The sequence below is a fragment of the Apodemus sylvaticus genome, chromosome 1 (assembly GCF_947179515.1).
Source record: "Apodemus sylvaticus chromosome 1, mApoSyl1.1, whole genome shotgun sequence".
NCBI lineage: Eukaryota > Metazoa > Chordata > Mammalia > Rodentia > Muridae > Apodemus > Apodemus sylvaticus.
Genome location: NC_067472.1, coordinates 188859015 through 188880632, shown reverse-complemented (window position 1 = coordinate 188880632; position 21618 = coordinate 188859015). Strand labels below are relative to the sequence as shown.

The 21618-nt window shown below is 47.5% G+C and overlaps 1 protein-coding gene across 5 annotated transcripts; it reads right to left on the bottom strand.

The window, feature by feature from the left end:
- Positions 1–3241: 3241 nt before the first annotated feature.
- On the bottom strand, positions 3242–19167 carry Ceacam1 (CEA cell adhesion molecule 1). Of its 5 annotated transcripts, XM_052168799.1 has the most exons (9): positions 18987–19166; positions 17850–18212; positions 16061–16339; positions 15343–15597; positions 13389–13664; positions 7874–8000; positions 7044–7096; positions 6418–6449; positions 3242–5435 (listed from the first exon to the last, which is right to left on the bottom strand). In XM_052168799.1, the coding sequence occupies exons 1-9, from the start codon at positions 19048–19050 to the stop codon at positions 5316–5318; spliced, it is 1569 nt and encodes a 522-aa protein (XP_052024759.1). In that variant the 5' UTR covers positions 19051–19166; the 3' UTR covers positions 3242–5315. The 5 variants fall into 5 exon arrangements, with proteins under 5 accessions (XP_052024759.1, XP_052024769.1, XP_052024765.1 ...); XM_052168805.1 differs by lacking the exon at positions 7044–7096 and having other exon boundaries at positions 5340–5435; XM_052168819.1 differs by lacking the exon at positions 7874–8000 and having other exon boundaries at positions 5408–5435; positions 18987–19167.
- Between the last annotated feature and the right edge of the window lie 2451 nt (positions 19168–21618).

Sequence of the window (21618 nt, the reverse complement as noted above, 5' to 3'; positions counted from 1 at the left end):
GGAGTTTTCCCAAATATTCAAGTCCCATGAACATATTACCTCTTCTTTTCCAGGAGTGGAGTATAGATTTATGCATGTTGAAAAAAAATACCATGAACATAGTGGAGCATGCTGGGGAATCCTCTGGGTATATGCCCAGGAGAGGTATAGCAGGGTTCTCCGGAAGTGTCATGTCCAGTTTTCTTAGTGATTTCCATAGTAATTTCCACTGATTTCCATAGTGGTTGTACCATCTTACAATCCCACCAGCAGTGAAGGAGTGTTCCTCTTTCTCCACATCCTCTCCAACGCCTGCTGTCTCCTGAGTTTTTAACCTTAGCCATTCTGACTGGTGTGAGGTGAAATCTCAGGGTTGTTTTGATCTGCATTTCCCTAATGACTAATGATGTTGAGCACTTCTTAAGGTGCTTCTCAGCCATCTGAATTTCTTCAGGTGAAAATTCTTTGTTAGGATCTGTACCCCACTTTTTAATAGGTTATTTGGTTCCCTGGGGTCTAACTTCTTGAGTTCTTTGTATATATTGGATATTAGCCCTTTATCGGATGTAGAGTTGGTGAAGATCTTTTCCCAATTTGTTGGTTGCCGTTTTGTCCTTATATCCCTCGATGGAGGAATGGATACAGAAAATGTGGCATATATACACAATGGAGTACTATTCAGCAATTAAAAACAATGAATTCATGAATTTTTTAGGCAAATGGTTAGAACTGGAAAATATCATCCTAAGCGAGGTAACACAATCACAAAAGAATACACATGGAATGCAATCATTGATAAGTGGATATTAATTAGCCCTGAAGCTCTGAATATTGAAGATACAATTGGCATATCAAATCATTCCCATGAAGAAGGAAGAAGAGGGCCCTAATCCTGGAAAGGCTTGATCCAGCATTGTAGGGGAGTATCAGGACAGAGAAAAGGGAGGGGGAAAGATAGGAGAATGGATGGAGAGAAGAGGACTTATTGGACATATGGGGAGGGGGGAACTGGGAGAGGGGAAAGCTTTTGGAATGTAAACAAAGAATATAGAAAATAAAAATATAAAAAAAAGAATATCGATGCAAAAGTCCTCAATAAAATTCTTGCCAACTGAAAAAAAAAAAAACCTAAATGATGTACAACCCTAGCTAAAAGCCATGGCCCAGCTTCTACCTACTCAACATGGGAGCCTCCATGTTGAACCATGTCAGTGGGAGGGTGGGAGGAGAATCACCTAGGAGACAAGGTGGGAGGAGCTTGCAGCAGCTGGTCACACCTATCCATGCTCAGGAAGCAGAGAGTGACATCACTCATAGCCTCTCTCCACCTGCACAGGGAGGGGCCCTCACAAGGAAGTTGACACTTCCCATGTCAAGTTGTTTAACCAAAACATTCCTCACCAACATTTGTATAGGTTAGCCTGATTTAGGTGTCCCAGGTGTGCCCGGAGGCTTGTCTCCTAGGTGATTCTCAGTTCTCCCACGGTGACAGTGCACACTAACCACCAGTTTAAAAATGACCAATGTCCGCCTTCCCTTCCAGAACAGTTAAGCTGGGATTTGTGAATAGGGCCTGAGCACTTTTAACAGGTTTCTCTATGATTCTAGCATGCAGCCATATTTTCTGTTTTCCACTGGATTTCTCTGTATACCCCTTCGGTGCTAGCGACCAAACAGAGCCTTGCTCTCCCGGGCAAGTGCTTTGTCTCTGGGCTGTATCCTCGGCTCTCTCTCTCTCTCTTTCTCTCTCTCTCTCTCTCTCTCTCTCTCTCTCTCTCTCTCTCTCTCTCTCTCTCTCTCTCTCTCTCTGCAGTTGTCCCTTTCAATTTTTGTATAACTGTTATTTTCTGTGTCTTCTGTCTTAGGGATTTATGTTCCCTAGAGTAAGGGACCCATCTTCTCATTTCTATATCTTTCATGAATATATAAGTTGGCCATCAGGAAGACACTGACAACCACACACAGTTTGTGTCCTGCCTGAATCTATCGTCCTCCCTTGAAAGCTCTATGTGGGATGACTTATGACGAAGGGTGTGGGTAACCACAGTGGAGAAATCGTGCTGATTGGCATTTTGGACACAGCCCTGGGACTAAGATTTATATGTGTCCATAGACCAGAGGGATGGGGGTGTAGGGGACACAGCTGATGAGAATCAAGGAATTATTTGAGGGGGCAATGAGGAAGTGAAAATGTACTTGACATACAACATATATGTGAAAATGTACTTGACATACAACATATATGTGGTTGGAAAACTATATTAGGGGACCCACTCTGATGCTCCTGCCTTTAATTCCAACCCTTGGGAGGCAGAAGCAGGCGGATCTTTGTGAGTTTACGGGAAGGCTGGTCTGCAGATGGAGTTCCAGGTCAGCCAGGGCTATACAGGGAGACTCTGTTTAAAAAACAGACAGCTCTGAACACACACATAAAATAAACGTAAAACAAAGAAATCACTGTGCTGAGGTGCATGATCCTTTTTAAATGGATATTTATTTGGAGGCAGGAGCCATGACCTCCAGGAAGAGGAGGGAGCGTTTGAAATCCACGCAGCAGCCATCGGCGGACATCTTTGGACCTGAGCGGAGGCTGGGATAAGGGGTCACCCAGGCATCCGAGGACTGCCTGGTGTTAGGGCAATAATATGTTGTTGGTGGGGGATGGCGTAGCATCTCAGATTGTGGTCTGTGAGGATGGGAAACCCAAGAGTGCGGGTAGCATCCCTTTGACCCCATCGCTGACCAGACAGTGAGTCTGTGCTGTCTCCGGCGTCTCGTCTCGGGTGTGGGAACACGGGATGGGGAGGGGCAGGCCGCGGATGCATTTCCATGGCTTGCAAATGAAGGGCATGGGATGATAGAGTGACTCTCGACGGAACTGATGCGTGCAACTTCTTCGGGTCAGAGGTTTAAGAGGACAGACGGGAAGCAGTAACAAGAAGGGGCAGGAGGTGCTGGAGAGAGTTCAAGTTGAAGGCTGCATTATGAGCCGCTGAAGCCACTTGGGTCTTCCACCACAGTAAACAACTCCTCAGACCCTAGTGGCTCCGGCCATTCTCAGTGGAAGGCAGTGATGCAGCCGTCAGCTCCCAAGCACGTCCACATGACCCCTCACACCGAACTCTCTGCAGCGCCTCCTGTCTCCTTCTCGTTACTATTCTGTGTTCGTATCGTATCATAGAGCATGTGTCTGGCACATGCAAGACGCTGGCTTCCATCCAAAGCGTGGCGAAACCAGAAACAAAGAGAAAAACCCATAAAGTGGTATCCGTGATATATAATAAATTTTTTTATTATGAACATAGAGACAATTTACAAATGACTCAGATTTGGCTTTAGCCAGGCAAAATTAAATAATCCAGTATTGTGTGGGTGAAGCAAAATATACACAGATTATGTTAGGGTTGGAAATCCCTGAAAGAAATCCCTGAGTAGGAGAACTAAACAGTTCTCTCAGAAGCCTGCTAGGCATGAGGCCAAACACTTGATATCTAATATAACCTTTGCTTGACAGGCACAGAGGGTGTGCCTTTGAGCAGAGGTTCCTGAGACTACATTTGCCTTTCCTCCTGCTGCTGGCATCATCTCTGGTTCCCTGGTGGAAAAGGCAGATCAGAGGCTACAGAAAGGTCAGGCAGGGCAGGGTAAGAGGACCCTGCTAACTGTCCATTTCCGGTGGAGCACTGTTTCACGGGAAGTGCAGAGCATTCCAGGCTGTAAACAATGCTACTGTCGGTATTCCCTTCAGGGCACAAGTCACGTGAACCACACAGACAGCAGCAGAGGCCAAGGCTTCCTGAGAGTGCAGGGCAGACAGTGTACAGGTAGCCAGGCTTGAGGCCTGTGCTGCGATCTCAGCAGGTGCGATACTGCAGAAGGCATTGTGGGATTGAAACCTGCGCAGGCTACATGCTGAAACTCTGTCTCAAAAGAAGGGGAAAAAGTCAAAAAGAAAAGAAAAGGGAAACAAAGGCAGAGACACTGCAGAAGGGCAGCTGGAGGCCGGTCCCAGACTTCCAGAAGCTGAGTTGGGTCTTTCTTTGGTGTGGATGGGAAAAGCTTGCTATTATTTTATTTTTTGAAGCTGAGGACAGTTTTGTTAGAGTTTAAAAGAAACACAAGAAGGCAGACAAGCTGGAGATCTCAGAGGAAGATTGTCCAGGGTCTGGCCACTATCTGAGAGACAAGGTAAGAACATGGAAAATGGAAAAGCCAGGCTTTTCTTGACTAATTCAGAAAAGTAGGAGGCTTATCCTGGCCCGTGACAGTGGCCCCGCAAGGGACTGCCTTGCTGCTCGTGTATTGACTTCTGGTTTGGAAGTCATGATCAAAAGGGCTTGAGGAGCCAAGGGAGAAAGAAATTTAGTGGCCCTAAGGCAAATTGATCAGCTTACACAGTAAGAGGCAAGTCAGTAGCTACAAATTTCAAATAGTGGATTGTCTCAGAAAGAAGAAAACCCCAATACCTCCAAATATGGCTTCTTGTAAAATAATTTCAACACTCTACAAAGCGTATCTGTCTTCTCCTTTTTTCAAATTCCAGATGTTGGTCAACCCAAGGTCACCAGCGCTGCTTTTCTGAGCCCCTTCCTGGTAGGTGTTAGAGATGTTGTCTCATCTTCTGCGTCCCACTTAGCAATTGCTTAAGGCTGCTGCCCAAGAGCGCTCTGAGTGGGTTTTCTGGGGAAAGGCTCACAGGAAGGCTCAGGTGTGAAGACCAAGGTTCAGAGACTAATGCCACAGGTGGGTGAGTGTGACGGCTGTCAGGTGTGACGGCTGTCAGGTGTGTTGGCTGTCAGGTGTGTCGGCTGTCAGGTGTGTCGGCTGTCAGGTGTGTCGGCTGTCAGGTGTGTTGGTTGCCCAGGGAACCACTGCATGGAGGACTGATCTTCCCACGTGTGGTGGCTTCACTTCAGCCTTTGCAAAGATGGGACTGGTTGTTTCCTGCTTCTGTTTTGTTTTGCTTTGTTTATTTTTTTTTGGCATAAGCACTTAGGTGACCTCTAAGGTTTATGGAAATTCAAGTCAGACTCTGACAGGGCAGGCCTTGGTGTTGGAAGAGGCATGAATATGTTACGAATAGGTCAATTTAAAACAATCTGGGTCAGCAAAGTGAAGGGGCAGCCAGTCTTGGCACCTCTCTCTCAGCCACATTTTAATGCCTAGAAGGGTTAAGTTTTCTGTGGGCTCCAGGATCCACCTTTTCTTCTATTGACACTGAAGGAGTCAATAGAGTGTGTGTGTGTGTGTGTGTGTGTGCAGAGACCCTCCAGTGAGGAACAGATTCTGGGAATGCAGCAGTGGTGCAGCCACCAGGACAGACGGACAGACTATGCTCACTTCTTTTTGACTTCTGAATAGAGTGTTTCTGTGGCTTTTGGAGACAGAGGGGCTGAGGCTGGCTGACTGGGTTGCTGGGAGTTGAAGTTCAGGACAGTGTATGCGACGTCATCCACCTGAAAGTATGAGAGTCAATCAGTGACATCAGCACCACAGGCCCTAGTCTCCCCTTGCTGGTGATCGAGCGCCCCTGTACCGTGGCCTCTGTGCAAGGGGGGCTGTGGGAGGGGCTCCTGTCACTCATGGTCTGACGTCCAGATGGGTTACAGAGCAATGCTGAAGGGCAGCCAGATGTGTGTGAGGGTGTGCACCGTCCCACTGCCCTTGCCCTTTGCGGGGACCGTGACAGCAAAGTGTGTGTGTGTGGGGGGGGCAGGTTTGTGTGCTCACTGTGGGTGGGTTCCAGCTGTAAACATTCACACTGTGAAAGTGTCCTTATGACCTAAAGCACTCTTGGGTCTACCGGTGTATGGGTGTACACTGTTGAAAGGCTTAAATGATACAATCTTGGTTAACCTGTTATAAACTGAAGGACCAGGGTCTCAGACCCACTAGAGTGGCAGCCATCCTCTGACGTCAGAGGGGGAACGACGTGCTGCTGTGTGTGGTGCTGTGCACGCACCGACTTGTTTCATTCCTCGGTCTCTTTCTGAGGTAGAGCAGAATGCCCCTGGCCTAGGTGACAAAGCTTGAGCATCGCAGACTTCAAGTTCCTTGCACGGTGGAGATGCACCACACACACTCATATCAGTTAGACTCATGGGACTCACTGATTAATCTGTCTTTGCTCTGCAGCATGGAGGGGTATAGACCCAAACTGGATCTCCCAGTTGTGTCTCCAAGAACACCTCATTCTTAGTTTACTGTGGTAAGCACACCCTTGTGGTAAGCACACACATCCCGGCACATGAAAGGCTAAGGCAACAGGACGGCCACAAGTTCAAGGCCACCCTTGGTCACATAGTTCAAAGGTTGCCAAGGCTACACGGTGAGACTCTGTCTCACCAAACAAAGAAACCAAAACAGTTCAGATACCCTGCTTTCCTCAGAGACATTTTCCTCAGAGCACAAACAGCCAGCGAAAGCAGCAAAGCTTACCTTGTTAGGAGAATTGTCAGAAGGAGCCAGATCTAGGGAAGCAAGAGAGAGTTATCAGTGCATATGAATAAGGCTTCATGATTTTTACCAGGTGGAGGGGGCCGGAGGGTGGGGAGGGCCTTTGTCAGTTCAGGAATTAGCTCCCTCCCACCCCCAGAGTCTGGTCCAGGCCCATTGCATTAGTGTCAGAGGAGGAACAGGATAGAGCCCTCTGTTTACCCAGTTCACAAGATGCCCAGAATCGATTCTCAGCAGCATGCCCCACTGGCAAGGAGGAACATAGAGGCCACGGCACCCAGATAACCCACAAAACCATGAAAGTTATCCCAAGGTAGAATTCCCACATTTTTAATAGAGGCAGGGAAGACGGCATTAGGTTGGCTCCTGGACACGTGACTTCTTTCCGGCCTACCTGCCTAGGTGGGATGAGCCCTTCTCCGGGGCTCTCTCTTGGCATTCTTGTGTAGCTAGGAAGGGTATGATTGGTGGGAGCCCTGACACTGGAGGTAGAGATCCCTTCCGTAAAAACTCTGAAAGGAAGGCATGGTCTACGACCCCAGGGCCCCCTGGCAGAGCAGGATACGTGGTAGAACACCGGTTCTCACCACGTGGTTGGCTTTACTTACTGTGGCTGGAGGCTGAGGGTTTGTGCTCTGTGAGATCTCGCTGGTCACTTCCCCTAAATAAATATCAGACACTGGTGACTACTATTCCCACACACGGGGACTTTGCTCCTGGAGTTGGGGAGGGCGCAGCGGACAGCTTATTCCGGGGAGTTCCTTGGCGTCAGTGACGCCCCATCACACAGTCTTGGCACTCTGCCTTCCCTCCTGGTGTCTCAGTGCTCAGTCTAATCGTGATCCCTGCCAGCGTGTTCTTCCCTCCTTGCAGGATTCTGACTTAGCTCTCCTTTGCCCCCGGGTGCCATGACCACACCCAGGGCTGGCGCTTCACTGTCCGTGAACTGTTTGCCCAGGCTGTGGCTTCTTAGGTGCCCCTGCACCTGCCCTACAAGTCCTGGTCGGCTTACCGCAGGTGGTTCTAGCTCTCTTGTTTCTACTTGTGTTCTTGACCAAGAGGACCTTAATGCTTCTTCTTCATCCTAGGATCTCTTGTCAACCTGCCCCCTGTCCCTCCTGCTACTGCTTCAGTCAGCAGGCCACGCTATCTGCATAGTCTGGTGCTTCTTGGAGTCCCTCCCTTCTCTGTCTTCTTGGACCTTGGTTTCCTGACTGGAGGATAGAAGGACATCATTGAATCTGTTCTCTAGGTGGGTGGGAGTGGATACCAAGAAACAGAGGCGTTCAGGGACCAGCCCACAGGAGCCGTGCTGAGAAGCAGAGGTTTAGGAAAGGAGAGAAAGGGGCCCAGCTCAGGCGGAGGGAGCGAGGTCCTTGCCCATGCCCAAGCATGACACTAAGGCTTGGAGAAAACAAAAAAGGAAAGACCGTCCTACCCGCCAGTCTTCCTGGAATAGAGGAAATATATCAGAGCTGCTATGAGAGCCACCCCAGCCACAGATCCGATCACGATGCCAGCAATGGCACCCCCTGAGAGGCCGGAATCTCCTGGCGTTGGGTCAGCTGTCAGAGAAAAAAAAAAAAAAGACAAGAAGGAAGGAAGTGAGAGTCTTTTCCAGTGTCGTGTCCTGGAGAATTGACAGCATGACATTATTTCTGTGCGCCCTTTTGGGAGATATATTTTCTGTGGGAAGGTTGACTGGGTGAGTTGGCATGCGAAGCCCTTAGCAGATGCCCCTTCCCCTCACCCCGTGTGCGAGGTTGGTTCTCCCTCTTCCTTCCAATCCCCCAATTCCATCAATTTTATCCTGGCAGACACCTGCGGGAGTGTGAGACAGGATGATCGCTCTTGTGTATGTTCAAACGTCCAGTGTTACTGTGGCTCCATCCGTTCCCCCAGATGGAGCCATCAGAATGTGGCGATCACAATGAAGAGGACAAAGCGGAGACGGAACGTGACGCACCGGAAGTTCAAAATGATTGACATCGGCAGCCTTTTCCCAGATTAGCTTGGGAAAAAGAGGTGGCTATCACTGAAACTTGAGATCTTACCATCCACTCTTCAGAATACTAAGAAAATACTAAGAGCACTCGATAATTATATGCTAGCAGCTGGGTGGCCTAGATGCAACAAACAAATCCCTAGACTCCTGGACTCTGCAGAAACGGAAGCATGAAGAAACATAAAATCGAACAGATGTACAACCAATAAGACTGGATTAGTAAACAAAAAAAAAGTTGACAAAATTTCACAGCCTTTAATGACAAAACCGCGGGTCTAGCTCAGTGTCACAAAGGCCACACACATGGAAATGCAGAGCCAATATAGTACTCAGTGGGGACACTGACAGCTTTCCCTCTAAGATCAGGCAGAACAGGGAATGCTGCTGTGATCATCTCTGTTCAAAAGATTCTTGGGAGCCCTACGCTCCCATTAGTCTAGACAATGACATAGAAGTACCCAGTTATAAAGCAGCAAAAGAGATGTCTGTAGAAGACACAAACTTGTTTGTAGAAGATCCTTAACATTCTACAGAACGTCCTCAGAACTGAATTAGTAGAAACCAGCAAACTGTTGGCTAACAAAAGGGAGATACCCCAGGGAGCTGCATTGCTGTATATTAATATTGACCACGGAACAGCTAGAGTTCCCTTTCTTTCCCTGGCAGTTCTAGAGATTGAACCTAGGGTCTCATGCAACAGTTCTGCCACTGAGTAATAGTCCCAGCCTTGAGAGTGAACTATCTGGAAGGAAATTAAGGAAGTAGTTTATTTAGAACAAATGCTTAGAATCAACTTCGCCAGAGAGATAAAAGACTCGCCCTACCAAATACTGCTGGCAGAGATGATGATACGAGACAAGAAATGAAAGACGCCAGGTTCCATGGGCTGGAAGATGTAATCTCGATATTAGTATTGTGTCATTACTGGAGACTGACCCCAGGGCCTGTGCATAGTAAGCCAATGCTCTCCCACTGAGATATATTCCAAGCTCTGCCTTTTAGCTTTTATTTTGAGACAGGGTGGCCTGGAACTAGCTGTTAGGCACTCTTAGTTGGTACTTCTGCCTTAGCTTCTTCAGTGACTGGTATTACAGTCATGAGCCAGACTGTCTGACAGATTTAAAAAAAATAGATGATGATATTACTGAAGTAGTCTATCAGTTCTATGCACATTGGATTAAAATCCCAGTGACATTTTATACAGCAATAGAAAAAATCTATTCTAGCTGTCCTAGAACTCACTATATAGCCTAAACTGGCCTCAAACTCTTGGAGATCCACCTTTCTCTGTCTCCTGAGATCTGGGGTTAGAGGGAAGGGCCATCACACCTAACCTTAAGAGTATCTTGAAAAGGAAGGACAGAACTGTGTGGACATCCTTCATGATTTCATAATTATAGTACAATCAGTTTGAGCTTATCCCTGACTGGTTCACATATAAACGAGACTCAGACTTCAGTTAATTTTTTTTGGCTTTGACAATTACTATGGGGTCACCTCTGATCTACTCTGCTGCTGCTGGCCTGTCTACCTCCACAGCGGTGTACCCCAAGTACTAGCTGTTTCTCCTGGTCATGGGCACACTGTCCATCTCCCCCTCATGCTCCCCAACCCCCATCTCTCTTTCTGTAACCAGGTCACTCCAAGCCCACCCACCTCTAATCCCTCCAGTAACTGGCTGTAGCCGATTTGCTGTGTATTGGAAAGCTGAGTGTGCGCCCCCAAGACCTGGTTGCCCCAGAGACCAGAGAGTCTGCAAGTAGATGCAGGCAGAGCTATGCGACCATACCGGACCATACCGCCAAGTTATTTTTGACTGGTAAATAAAGACGCCAAGAGACAATAACTGGGCAGACAAGACATAGGCGGGTTTTAGGGTTCCTGCCTAGGGCATCCAGGGAGAACAGAGAGAGGAGGTAGGGAGGGAGGGAAGAGGAATAGGAGTGGGGAAGGAGGATGAAGGTGAGGAGAAAAAAGTCACCACGGGGCAGGAGTGAAGAAAGCACGGCCCTGAGGGCTGGCCAGTGGGAGGTAGGAGTTTCATTGATGAACATCTATTGATAGGAAATAGATTTGAGTAGCCTAGAGGGTAGAGATCTGCTCAGCTCTAGTACAGATTAAGGCTTATTATAAATAATAAAAGTTGTGTGCCTTTTAGCTGAAAACTGAATGATCAAAGGTGGAGTAGAAACTCCAGATTTGGATTAAAAATTTCTACAACATTTATTTTAGTACAAATCTGCAATAACCAAATTGCCTGACCTAAGGCAGACATATAGAGTAGTGAAACAGAGCAGGCAGCAGCTTAGAACTACTCATGTACACGGGCTGGTGACTTAATCAAAGCTTAGCTGGTGCATGATAAATGGGCACATAAGGGGCACAGTTTACTCTTTGCACATAGAATGTGCTGTCAGATCCGAGAGGACGGCGTATCTATCACTTCATTTGTCATTTTTTAACGTTATGAACATTCATCTCTGCGCGCTATTTTGAAAGACAGAGTCAACTGGTGTAAAACAGAGGTGTTCTGTTGAGTTACAGAATTTGGGAAGCATTCTTGCTGTCCAACTGTATACCTGGGACCAGACGAGTTTTGATCAGACCGATAAGATTGGCCAGTGATAGAAGGATAATCGTTTAAACAAGGGATGCTGGGAAATGGAATATCCAGGGGGAAAAGAGTGGTTTTAAGCCCTCACCTAACATCATATAAAAGTCATGTCTAACTGTATCAAAGACCTTAATCTTAGAGCCAAACACCATACAACTTTTAGAAAACAGGATGAAAGTTTCCTGAAATTGGATTTGGCATGGTTTCTCTGTCATGATGCCAGATGCATAGGCCACAATAAAAATAGATAAAAATTGAAAAATGTTTGTGCATCCGAGGATGTTATCAGTCCTATAGCCCAGCAGGTCTCTGTGGCATTTTTCACAATAATTAAGGCATGGACAGTAAATGTCTATCGGTGGGTGGATGAGTAAAGAAAATGTGAATGTATATTCACATAGTGGCGCTGTTAAACCTTTAGAAGGAGGCCGCTCTGTCCATGTGATTCTATGAAAGAACCTAGAGGACACGGCGCTGGGTGGGACAGGCCTCACACAGGAAAACGCCACCCCATGGTCTCATCATGATCTCGACACTGTCTGTGGAAGCAGAGAGAGAGGACTTTGTGGAGCAGGAGGGAATGGGGAGTCGCTGGTCAAGGTACAGGGTTTAAGACAGACCAGAAGGTTAAGTTTGAGAGGTACGACACATCAGGGGAATTATAGTCTGCCATAATGTAATTGCAAAGAAACAAACAACAACAACAAAAAAACAAATTTCAAATGTTTTAGCATAAAAAATGATAAAGGAAGTAACGGATGTGTTAATCATCTTAGTTTAATCATTCCAAACTGTATCTAGATATTATTTCTCCTTAATGTATTCAATTATTATGCCAATTCAAAAACTATTACTAATAATAAACAAAGGCATTTGTCAGGGAAATGAAAAGTCCACTTCCTGAATAGCAGAAAATACTTGTAAATAAAACATCTGACAAGAGGTTAATATTCAGAATGTGTAAGAAACTCCAATGCTAGTAGAAAAACAAAAACAAAAACAAAAAAACCAAACATCCCAACTTAAAAACAAAGAAACACTTGAATAGTTTCCAAAAAGGTGTGTAAACGGTAAATGGTCAATAAACACATAAAAGATGCTCCATTTCATTTCTCAATCATTACCAGAAGGGGAACCAAAATTACAATAAAATACCACCTTCCTTGTCTTACAAAGTTTTGGAACTTTGGAGTATTGGAACATTTAGGGAAATTGGAGATCTTGGACAATCATGAGACACTGCATTGTGGCACCTCAAAAAAAATGTAAAGAATTGTACCCAACTCGTTTGACATGTGGGATTGTAGAGGGTGGAATTGATTCACAAGAAGTTTTGGAAATGGACAATGGATGTGGTGACAGAGCAATCTGATCAGATTTTATGCCACCGAACTGTTTTAGAATCCTACTCCCCACTGCCACACGTAAACAAATGTGTAAACTAATTTGGGCAGGTGAAGTGGCTTAGCAGGAGCCTAGTTTGTTGCCCAGCCTGACCCACCCGAGGTCATTACCCAGTCTCCCACACACTGTCCTCTGACCTCTGCTCACTGGCGAGGAACATACGCGCAAACAAAGTGAATTAATGCAAATGATAAAAAGAAACTCTGTACAGGTCCTTTCTACCTATGGATTTTACATTTCTGAATCTAACGAACCTCGGAGCTAAACTATTCAGGAAAAAAAATGACTACAGCAAAAAAATGTCTGGTTTCCTGCTGTCCTTGATGATTAAGACTAGTGTCTGTGTAGTGTTTGTACAGTGTATTGGGAATAATCTGAAGGTTTGAGTGTGTGTGTGGGGTGTGCACAGTCACTGGAGTGTTTTACTAGATCCTAAGGGTTGTGTGTCTGACTCAGACACTAAACACCTTGCATTTCCTTTTCCTATATTGACATCTATTGCTGTTGCTATAATTGACAGGGTCTCAATGTAACCCGGGTGGGCCTTGTAAAACTATTCCCCCTGCTTTGTTCTCCCTCTCCCTCCTCTCTCTCTCTCTCTCTCTCTCTCTCTCTCTCTCTCTCTCTCCATTCAGGGTCATACCATGTAGCCTACAGTTCCAGGCTAACCTGGACCTTGCTGTGTAGACAAGGCTGGTTGGGAACTCCTAGAGGTCCAGGGTCTGTGCCTCTGTGTACTGGGATTAAAGGTGTCCTGCTTAGCCTACTTTGGGTTTTATGGTGAATGGACTCGCATCCATCACCATGGTGGCTGTGCTTGTGTCTTGAGCTGTATTTTTCTCCTTGTAACTTGTACCCGTTTTGTACACCCTTGATACATTGCACCCACCGTCAACACAGTGGAGTTGGAAGGGTGGAGCGGTCACTCACCTATTACTTCCAGCTGGATTGGGTTGCTTATCTTGAAGCTGACTGGATTGGAGATCTCACATTGATACACCCCGGCATCTCCCTTCCTAATAGGGTGTATTGTGAGGGTGCTGTTGTCCTGGGACAGTGTCATCCTCTCCATGAGCTGCAGACTCTGGTGATTGAAGAGCCAACGGATGGAGATTCCAGTGTCATTTGAGAGGCAGGTCAGGGTCACAGAGCCCATTTCTTTGACTGTGGTGTTGGTGACTTGGATGGAAGGCGGAGTCACTTCCTCTGTGGACAAACAGAAGAGGGGATCAGATGAGCGTCCTTCATCCTTAGAGATCTCAACCAGCCCACAGAATGAAATGGCCCCCTGTAAGGTTACATGTTTGGGTTCGAGGTAAGATCTGTAAGGAGAGAGATGTAAATTCCTCCTTCCCAGATCACCCACAGTGACGCTTGACTCAGGATATTGTATAGATATCCTGATATTGTATAGATATTTGTATAGATCCCTCTCCAGGAACCTCTTCATCCCATAGGTCCAGAAACCTCACCAGGGGCAATGTTTTGCCCATTGATAATTTTGTGCAAACTCTTTCAGTGAGTGTGGTGTCAAGTACCTCGGTTATAAAGTAGCTTTCTATTTTGTAGATAATTTGTCATGGCCCAGTTAATCTTAAAGATGTCAAAGCCCAGACCTCAGGACTGGTCTAGAAATTCCAGACTAAAGAATGTCCTTGCCCCATGGGTATGGAGCAAATACTACCGTGAAGACGTGAATGGTCACAGTGTTAACAACAGCTTGCTGCTCTAATGCTCACTACAGATTTCTTTTATAGACAAGGGCTCACTGGACAGCCCTGGACAGCCTGGGACTCACTCTGTAGCCCAGTCTGGCCTTAAACTGAGACCCACCTGCTTCAGCCTCCTGAGTGCTGGGATTAGAGGTGTGTGCCACCACACATGGACCTTACCACAGAGGTCTCTTTTCTTGTCCATTCCTCTACACAGAAACTCAACATGAAGGCCCTGTTCGGCAAGCCAGCGTCCTTCACTGTTCCCAGGGATCACCGTGTACTGGCGTCCAGGGCTCACACAGTCGGACCTTTCGAGCCAGGACACAGTTCGGAGGCAACTGCCCCAAAGTTCACTTTTTCGCTTTTCTAGTCTTTGGGAACAAGCAACTTCCCACAGACTCTTTGATGTCCATCAGTGACCTTTATTTCACTTTGGCTTTTTGTTTGTCTGTCTGTCTGTTTGTTGTTTCCTTTATGAGGCAGGACCTCACTATGTAGACCAGGCTGGCCTCATAAATCTCCACCTGCCCCTCCCTTCTTAGTGCTGGGATTAGAGGTGTACACCACCATACTCTGACTGCATTTATTTTTTTAAACCTTGAGAAGAATAAGTAAAAAAAAGCACCACCACATCACCAGTGACATGGTTCACCCCGACCCAGAAGAGGGCTCCCAGGTCATCTCCTGTAGCCCAGTCTTCCCATCCCACCACTCAGCGATATGGGAACAGATCTGGGAGCAGAGCTCAGAGCTGCTGGTCCCCATCTGAGAGGATTTTTTCTCCTCTCACTTGGAGAAAATGAATGTGAGCATAGTTCAAAGCCCTGAGTGTTCCTTCTAGGTCACGGAGATCATAAAAAGAAAATGGGAGTGAAGGAAGGCACGGGTTAGTGACAGAAGGAAATCTCCCTCCGGTGGGTGGGGTGTCCCTTACACTGCCTGAGGCTTTTCAAGGCTGGAAGAACCTCCTCAATTCCAAGCTCAGTCCCAGATCAGCCAGGAGAAACAGAAAGGAGCTAGATACAAGGATGGAGGAAGAAGCTCTGGGGAGGATTGCAGTTTGCTTGTTCCCATAGAAACAGGATGGAAATCAAGTTGTTTTGCATCTTCCCAGAACACCAAAAGACTCCACTCCAAGCCTAGTGCTGATATGTCAGAGATCCACTTACCAAGGACTGTAACGTTCGTGTCTGTGCTCCTACTGAGGCCAGTGACAGAGTTATTGACGAAGCAGGTATAGGTTCCACTATGGTTAGTAGTGATGTTGGGGATAAAAAGTTCTTGGGAGGATGCCTGGGGCTTCTCATTGGTAAGCCAAAAGTACTGTGCAGGTGGGTTAGAGGCTGCGTGGCAGGAGAGGCTGAGGTTTGACCCTGGAGTCAAATAAATATCTGAGGGGGATATAATCGGGGTGTCCGGACCATCTGGAGCAAACAGAATAAAGCCACATATGACGTCAGCAGAGGGAAGGGGGAAATCCTGGCCTACAGAAGGCTACGGGATCTGTGCTACAACCTCAGTGAAGCAGGTCCCAGCCAGAGCCGGGGTCAGGTTAGTAGAGAGTACTCATGTAGCGTGCATGAGCCCTGATCCATCACCAACACAGAGAGAACAGCCCCACCGGACACTCAAGTGTTCACTGAGCCGTGTCCAAGATGTCCCCTGTGTCTCCATCACCATGAGACTCTCTAGACAGGAGTAATCCATCCAGCCCAATCCAGCTCAGTGCTGGGCCTGGCTTCATGTGCTTGGGCGAGGTCAGTACACCACGGCCCACCTAGATATCTATGCGGCAGGTCTATCGTGAACCCCGGAGCGACCGTGTGTCCTGGCTCTAGCTCTCTGTATTCAGACAGTTGTAGCAACGATGGGAAAGGAGCTACTCACAGGTGATGTTCAGGTAGAACGGGTCACTTCGGTTGGCACTCACTAGGTTCCAGGTTTCACACTCATAGGGTCCCGTGTCATTCCTCGTGACATTGATTAAAATGAGAGTCCTGTTGCTATCAGACATCATCAGCCTGTCACCTTCTGAGAGGCTTTCCCCATTTCTGCTCCACTGGTAGGATGCATCATTAGCATAAGATTCACACGTTAAGGACACCGAGTCCTCACCCTCCACAGGATTGGAGTTGTTGCTTGTGATGTTGGGCTTTGGTAATGGGGCTGTGCAGATAATAGAGAGAACATTGCCCTGTGTGGTACCTCTGACCCTTACAACGGTCGGTCTCTTTCAACCCGTGCTGGTCTCTTATCTCCCTGACAAGTCAGATCCTTAAAGAACCAGGCAGGAGGCAAACTGTAGGCAGATGGAGTGTCTGAGTCCTCCGAGATGATGGGGCCTCCTGTCCTGCATATGGGAGACGCAAGGGCTTTCTCATGAGTAAATCCAGCTGCAGTTTTGTGATGGGCAGATTCAAGGCTCAGAATCAGAGACCTCCTTTTATCTCCTGGTGCTCCCTGACTGTTGTATGCCCAGAGACACAATGTGTCACTCCCTCCAGCTGCCAGGACCCCTGCTGCTCTGTGGAGACAAGTGCCCTCCAAGCCTTTGCTGTTCGGGGCTGTCCTACAGATAGGCAGCGATGAGAGTCCCCATTGAGCTCCCTGAGAAACCTCACAGCCTGTCAGGCATCTCACACAAGAGCCCTGGATCTGCCTGGCATTCCAGGTGGGCTGGGCTACAAGGCAGGCCATACTTGTTGGGTGTTTGATGTTGACTGACATGAAAAAGAGATTCCCTGAAAAGAGAAACCCAAATCCAGGACTATCTCCTAAGGTCTCCAGAGTGTGGAGGCTGGAGGTGTGGCTCTGGACATAAACCCAGGGCCTGTGTGACCCTGACTCGGTGACTGTATTTCCTGCCTCAGTTTCCCTATAACAGTCCACCTGGTAAATGAACATTGCCATGCCTGCGAATTATCCTTCCTGAGGAACAAACATGTGAGGTTCCACAAACCAGAGTCTCTTTCTATTTGCTGCAGGCAATGATCCCCGGTCTGGACACTGCAGAGCAAGGAGCCGCCACTGTTTCACCGTCTCCTCCTATCGTTTTAGGGCTCTTGCCCTTCCCGTGAAGTCTCACAGGAGCAGGAGAGCAGTTGGCTGCTTGTCTTCCAGCCCTCTCCACCTCTGCTGAGCACACTGGGCCTCAGAAGGAGACGCCCAGGTGACCTACCTCAGACAAGGCTCTAGTGTAGAATGCCTACAGGCTACAGCCTGCCATCAATCATTGTCCCTGTCAGCTCTAAGAAGAGTTCAAATTACAACCCAGTCTCAAAACTTCCCAGGGTTGCTGGAGTCCAGGATGGGACACAGGTTTGGAACAAACCTCCCGGTGCTCACCGCTCTGTGAGCATCTCATGGTTTCCTCAGAGAGGCCCTGCTCACGAGTCCTGATGCGTCTTTTTCAAGGCCACATTCAGGGTAAGCATCCTAAGCTACTGGGCAGGGTCTGACATCCTCGGACTGAGTCACCCCACAGTCTCTTCCATGAGAGAGTGGGTCCCCGTGAGGCTTCACAGTTTATTGCTGTGTCTCTCCACTGTGTGTATCCTGTACTAAGTCCTCCAACCACAATGTGGGGAACACAACAGAGTCCTCTAGTGTTGACAGTTCTGTGTGTGAAGTAGGATTAGCTCTACCGTCAACCCGGAGGTTACAGAGAATTACTTACCATGTACAGAAAATTGCACACGCGGATAGCTATGATTGTAGTCTGGATCTATTATATCTAATGTGTAGACTCCCTCATCATTCTTGGTGACACTTTGGATGAACAGGGATCCATTGGTGTATATTGTCTCTCTGCCACTGGATGCAGGCCCCATAGTGATCCGATTAGTTTGTGTTACAAATCTCCCAATTTCATTGTTAACATCTGTAGTGGTGGTTCCCTTGTACCAGTAAAAGACTTGGAATGTCTGTGGCAGATTGTGCACAAGTAGAAGGACGTCCTTCCCTTCAGCAACAGCGGGAGGCACAGCTTCAATGGTGACTTGGGCAGTGGTGGGAAGGCTCCAGGAGGTTAAAAGTGAGGCTAGGAGGGAAGAGAAAAAGATCTATCAACATTAGGACCTGTGCACACACTCTCAGCCTTGCTGAGCTTGTGTCCTATTGGCTGGCGGCCAGCAGCATCTCCTCCATTCCTCGCCAGCGCGGCCTCTTTCCACTGTAGGAAACGGTCTACAGGGGCGTTCACACTGCTCACCGCTCACGGCCCTCAGATCCCTGCTCACACTCAGAATCTCTGCTGAGTGTAGGCTATCTTCTCTGTCCTCCTCTAAGGACCCTGTGTCTTCATTTTCTGTCTCTTCTCTGCTTTGTTTCTTCTGAAGTGCTTGTCAACCCGACCCCACCTAGATGTCCTCGCCGGCCTGTCTTTCTGCCCAATAGAGCTAGGGCTTTGTCAGCAGGACTAGTTTGATTTCAGATTAACCCCCGCTGCCTGGAACAGGCTCACATACACGCGTGCAAATCAGTGTTCCACAGCCTAGGGTTTATTTGCAAACCTCTCAGGGTAGTATGCAATGATTATGTTTACTTGCCACAGTTTGGCTTTTACATGGAGAGTCACCCTGACAGAGTTGTGGACTTCAGTCTTCAGGATATCCTGGCCAGAGCTGATAAAGTTAACAACAGAGGAGAACTGAGTTTCTCCTCACCACTTGCCAATTCACATTCACCGAGTTTCCTGTCGCTGTCAGGCTTCTAGCAGAAGCCCGATGTCCCTTCTCAGGTTCTGTCCTCTCCCAGAAGACCCCATCCAGTCTCTGAGCGCCCAGCTCTCTTCGCCCACGGAGTGTCTCCTTACCTGTGAGCAGCAGTCCCCTCCAGGGAATCTGCCCTCTGTGGCGATGTGCTGAGGCCAGCTCCATAGTCTGCTACTCGCTAGCTTCTTCTCTGGGGAAGAGATTTGCTCCAGCACTGCTGCCAAGCCTGCCTGCCCTGGTGTCCGCCCTGCTTTTCTTAGCAGAGCTGAGTCTCCTCCCAGAGGAGGGCACCTCCCAGAGTCACGTGGGCTGGGGGTGGAGCCTGCGACTCTGACAATGCTGTTCTTCAGTGCTGGCCTCCCATCCCTCTGTTCCTCTCTTTCCTGTCAGTGTTCTAGAACATGCTTTGAGCAGCCAGGCTGAGAAGTGCCCTGTGCCCTGGCCTTGGGCTCTCAGCAGCAGTAGGAGTTCCTGCACTTCCTATAGCCTAGAGTGACACAAAACCCCAGGGGAGCCCTGAGAGCCCCGTGTCCTCAAGGCTCAGGGAAGGTGGGGTTTACTCCTGGCAGGAAGTGGCAGAGTTACCTCTAGGGTTGGGAAAGGCCTAGCTGACTGATGACCGGGTAGGTCTGATCCATCGTCACTGGTGACACCAGTCAGGTGTCTGATCCTAGGATACAAGTTGTCTCAGGAGGTTCATATCCACGTTCAGCAGGACGTGACCTGTGTGTCCTGGAAAGAGGACTGTGTGCTGCTTCTGCCTGTGGAGGGCTCCAGGGAGACCGCCCCAGCTTCCTGTGCTGGGGAATGTGATTCAGGTCTGCCCATGTCCTCCCTGACCTTCCCGGGACACATATGTTCTCCTTGGTGATCACCCTGGGATCTCCCGTCTCTCGCCATTGAGGTCGGAAGGGACTACATCTGGTGTCCTTGCAGAATGGGGCTCTCAGAGAACAGGAAAGAGCCAGCAGGACAGAGTCTGGTTACTGAGGGAACGGGCTCCAGGTCAGAACTGGGATGGAAACCAGGCTGCAGGAGAGGGTCAAGCCTCAGGGGTTTTTCTGTTGATAATGTGGTCCAATTCCGCCCCCTGGCGTTGATGAGGAGACCTGAAGCTCATGTCCCAGCTGCCCTAAGGGTGATAACCAGGCGCCAAGGCTGTGGTGAAGCTGAGTGCTAAGGTTCCCAGGACAGGTCCCAGGTGTGTAGATCCTTTGTGGATCCCCTCAGCTTTTTGCTAGAGACTATTATAGCAGCGAAGTGAGACTCGCCGCCATTTTGATCTGCAGTTGAAGATGACGAATGATTTTGAACCCCCTGTGACTTTGAACCACCTGTCCCGTGTGCCTAGTAGCTTATTTGTACTTCTAGAACTTTGCTCTCTCTAAAATTGTTTTATTCTGACTTTTAAATATTAAATCAAAGTACATTCATTCACGGAACAGTAATATATTTTAGAACTGGAACGTTAAAAAAAAAAACCCACAAGCTTCTCAGTGTCTATAATTCCTGGTGTGTTAGTGTTTGAGATTCAGTTGCAGTAAGTCAGTATTGCTTGGAATTTTAAAAAAATCATAATTGTGACTTTTTAAGCACACTTCTGAGTGTCTTCACTTTCTATAATTTTTCTAGCTGAAATTCTTTTGTTTACTATATGAAGTTTTTTATTTTATGAAAATTTTGAGATCTAAAAACCAAGTCTTATCTAAAATTGAGGAAAATCAAGTTCAGAATTTTTCACACCAAGTAACTCATCTCATCGCCCCATCTCCTCATATTACTCTATAATTAATTAATTAATAGCTGAATTCTTGTGTAAAAAATAATGTGCCTAACTGGGCGGTGGTGGCTCACACCTTTAATCCCAACACTTGGGAGGCAGAGGCAGGCAGATTTCTGAGTTCTAGGCCAACCTGGTCTACAGAGTGAGTTCCAGCACAGCCAGGGCTACACAGAGAAACTGTCTCAAAACAAAAACAAACACAAAAACAAAAACAAAAAAGAAAAGAATAATTTGCCCTAATAATGTTGGTGGTACTTACAAGAACTACACTGTACAGGAACATTCAAATGATGAAAAAACAGAACTTCAAATCCCATCCTCCCAGTAAGGTAGCAGCCTGTCATGGAGTCCCATGTAGACCCTGCTTGCTAAGGACCTGTTTTACGTCAAAGCTGGTTACACAGGAGAGAGCATTCAAAGGACCCTCACAAAGTACAGCATGTGTGTGAGATCATTAGGGAGTGTTTGTCTCTTTAAATTTACCTCATCTTTGTCAGGTGGTGGTGCACACCTTTACCCCAGCACTCTGGAGGCAGAGGCAGACAAATCTCTGTGAGTTCGAGGCCAGCCTGGTCTACAGAGTGAGTTCCAGGACAGCCAGGGCTACACAGAGAAACCCTGTCTTAACCAAACCAAATGAAACCCCATCATGTTCTCCTTCCTAAATGTTGTTCCATATGTCCACACACTTAATTACATGTGTGCACACATACATTAGAGCTAGGATCCACATACAAGAAAGGACATATGGGTTTTTTTCTTCCTGAGATCAAATGGTCTCACTTAACACGATACATTCTAAGTCTTTCCACGGCCCTGTAAGTTTTGTGATTCGCCTTTCTGTAGAGACAAACAGTATTTCACTTTGTATGTGTGGTAGACTTGCATTGTGCATTCATCTGTTGATGGAAATCTAGGTTGGTCCATTTCCTTGCTCTATGGGATGGAGC

What these genes read in the sequence shown, in the direction of transcription:
- Ceacam1 (XM_052168799.1), bottom strand. Translation starts at nt 19,050, where the DNA reads ATGGAGCTGGCCTCAGCACATCGCCACAGAGGGCAGATTCCCTGGAGG. An exon ending in TGTGCAATTTTCTGTACATG is followed by an intron (nt 16,340 to 17,849) that starts GTAAGTAATTCT and finishes TTATCTGCACAG; the next exon opens with CCCCATTACCAAAGCCCAAC. An exon ending in TATTCCAGGAAGACTGGCGG is followed by an intron (nt 7,097 to 7,873) that starts GTAGGACGGTCT and finishes ATATTTATTTAG; the next exon opens with GGGAAGTGACCAGCGAGATC.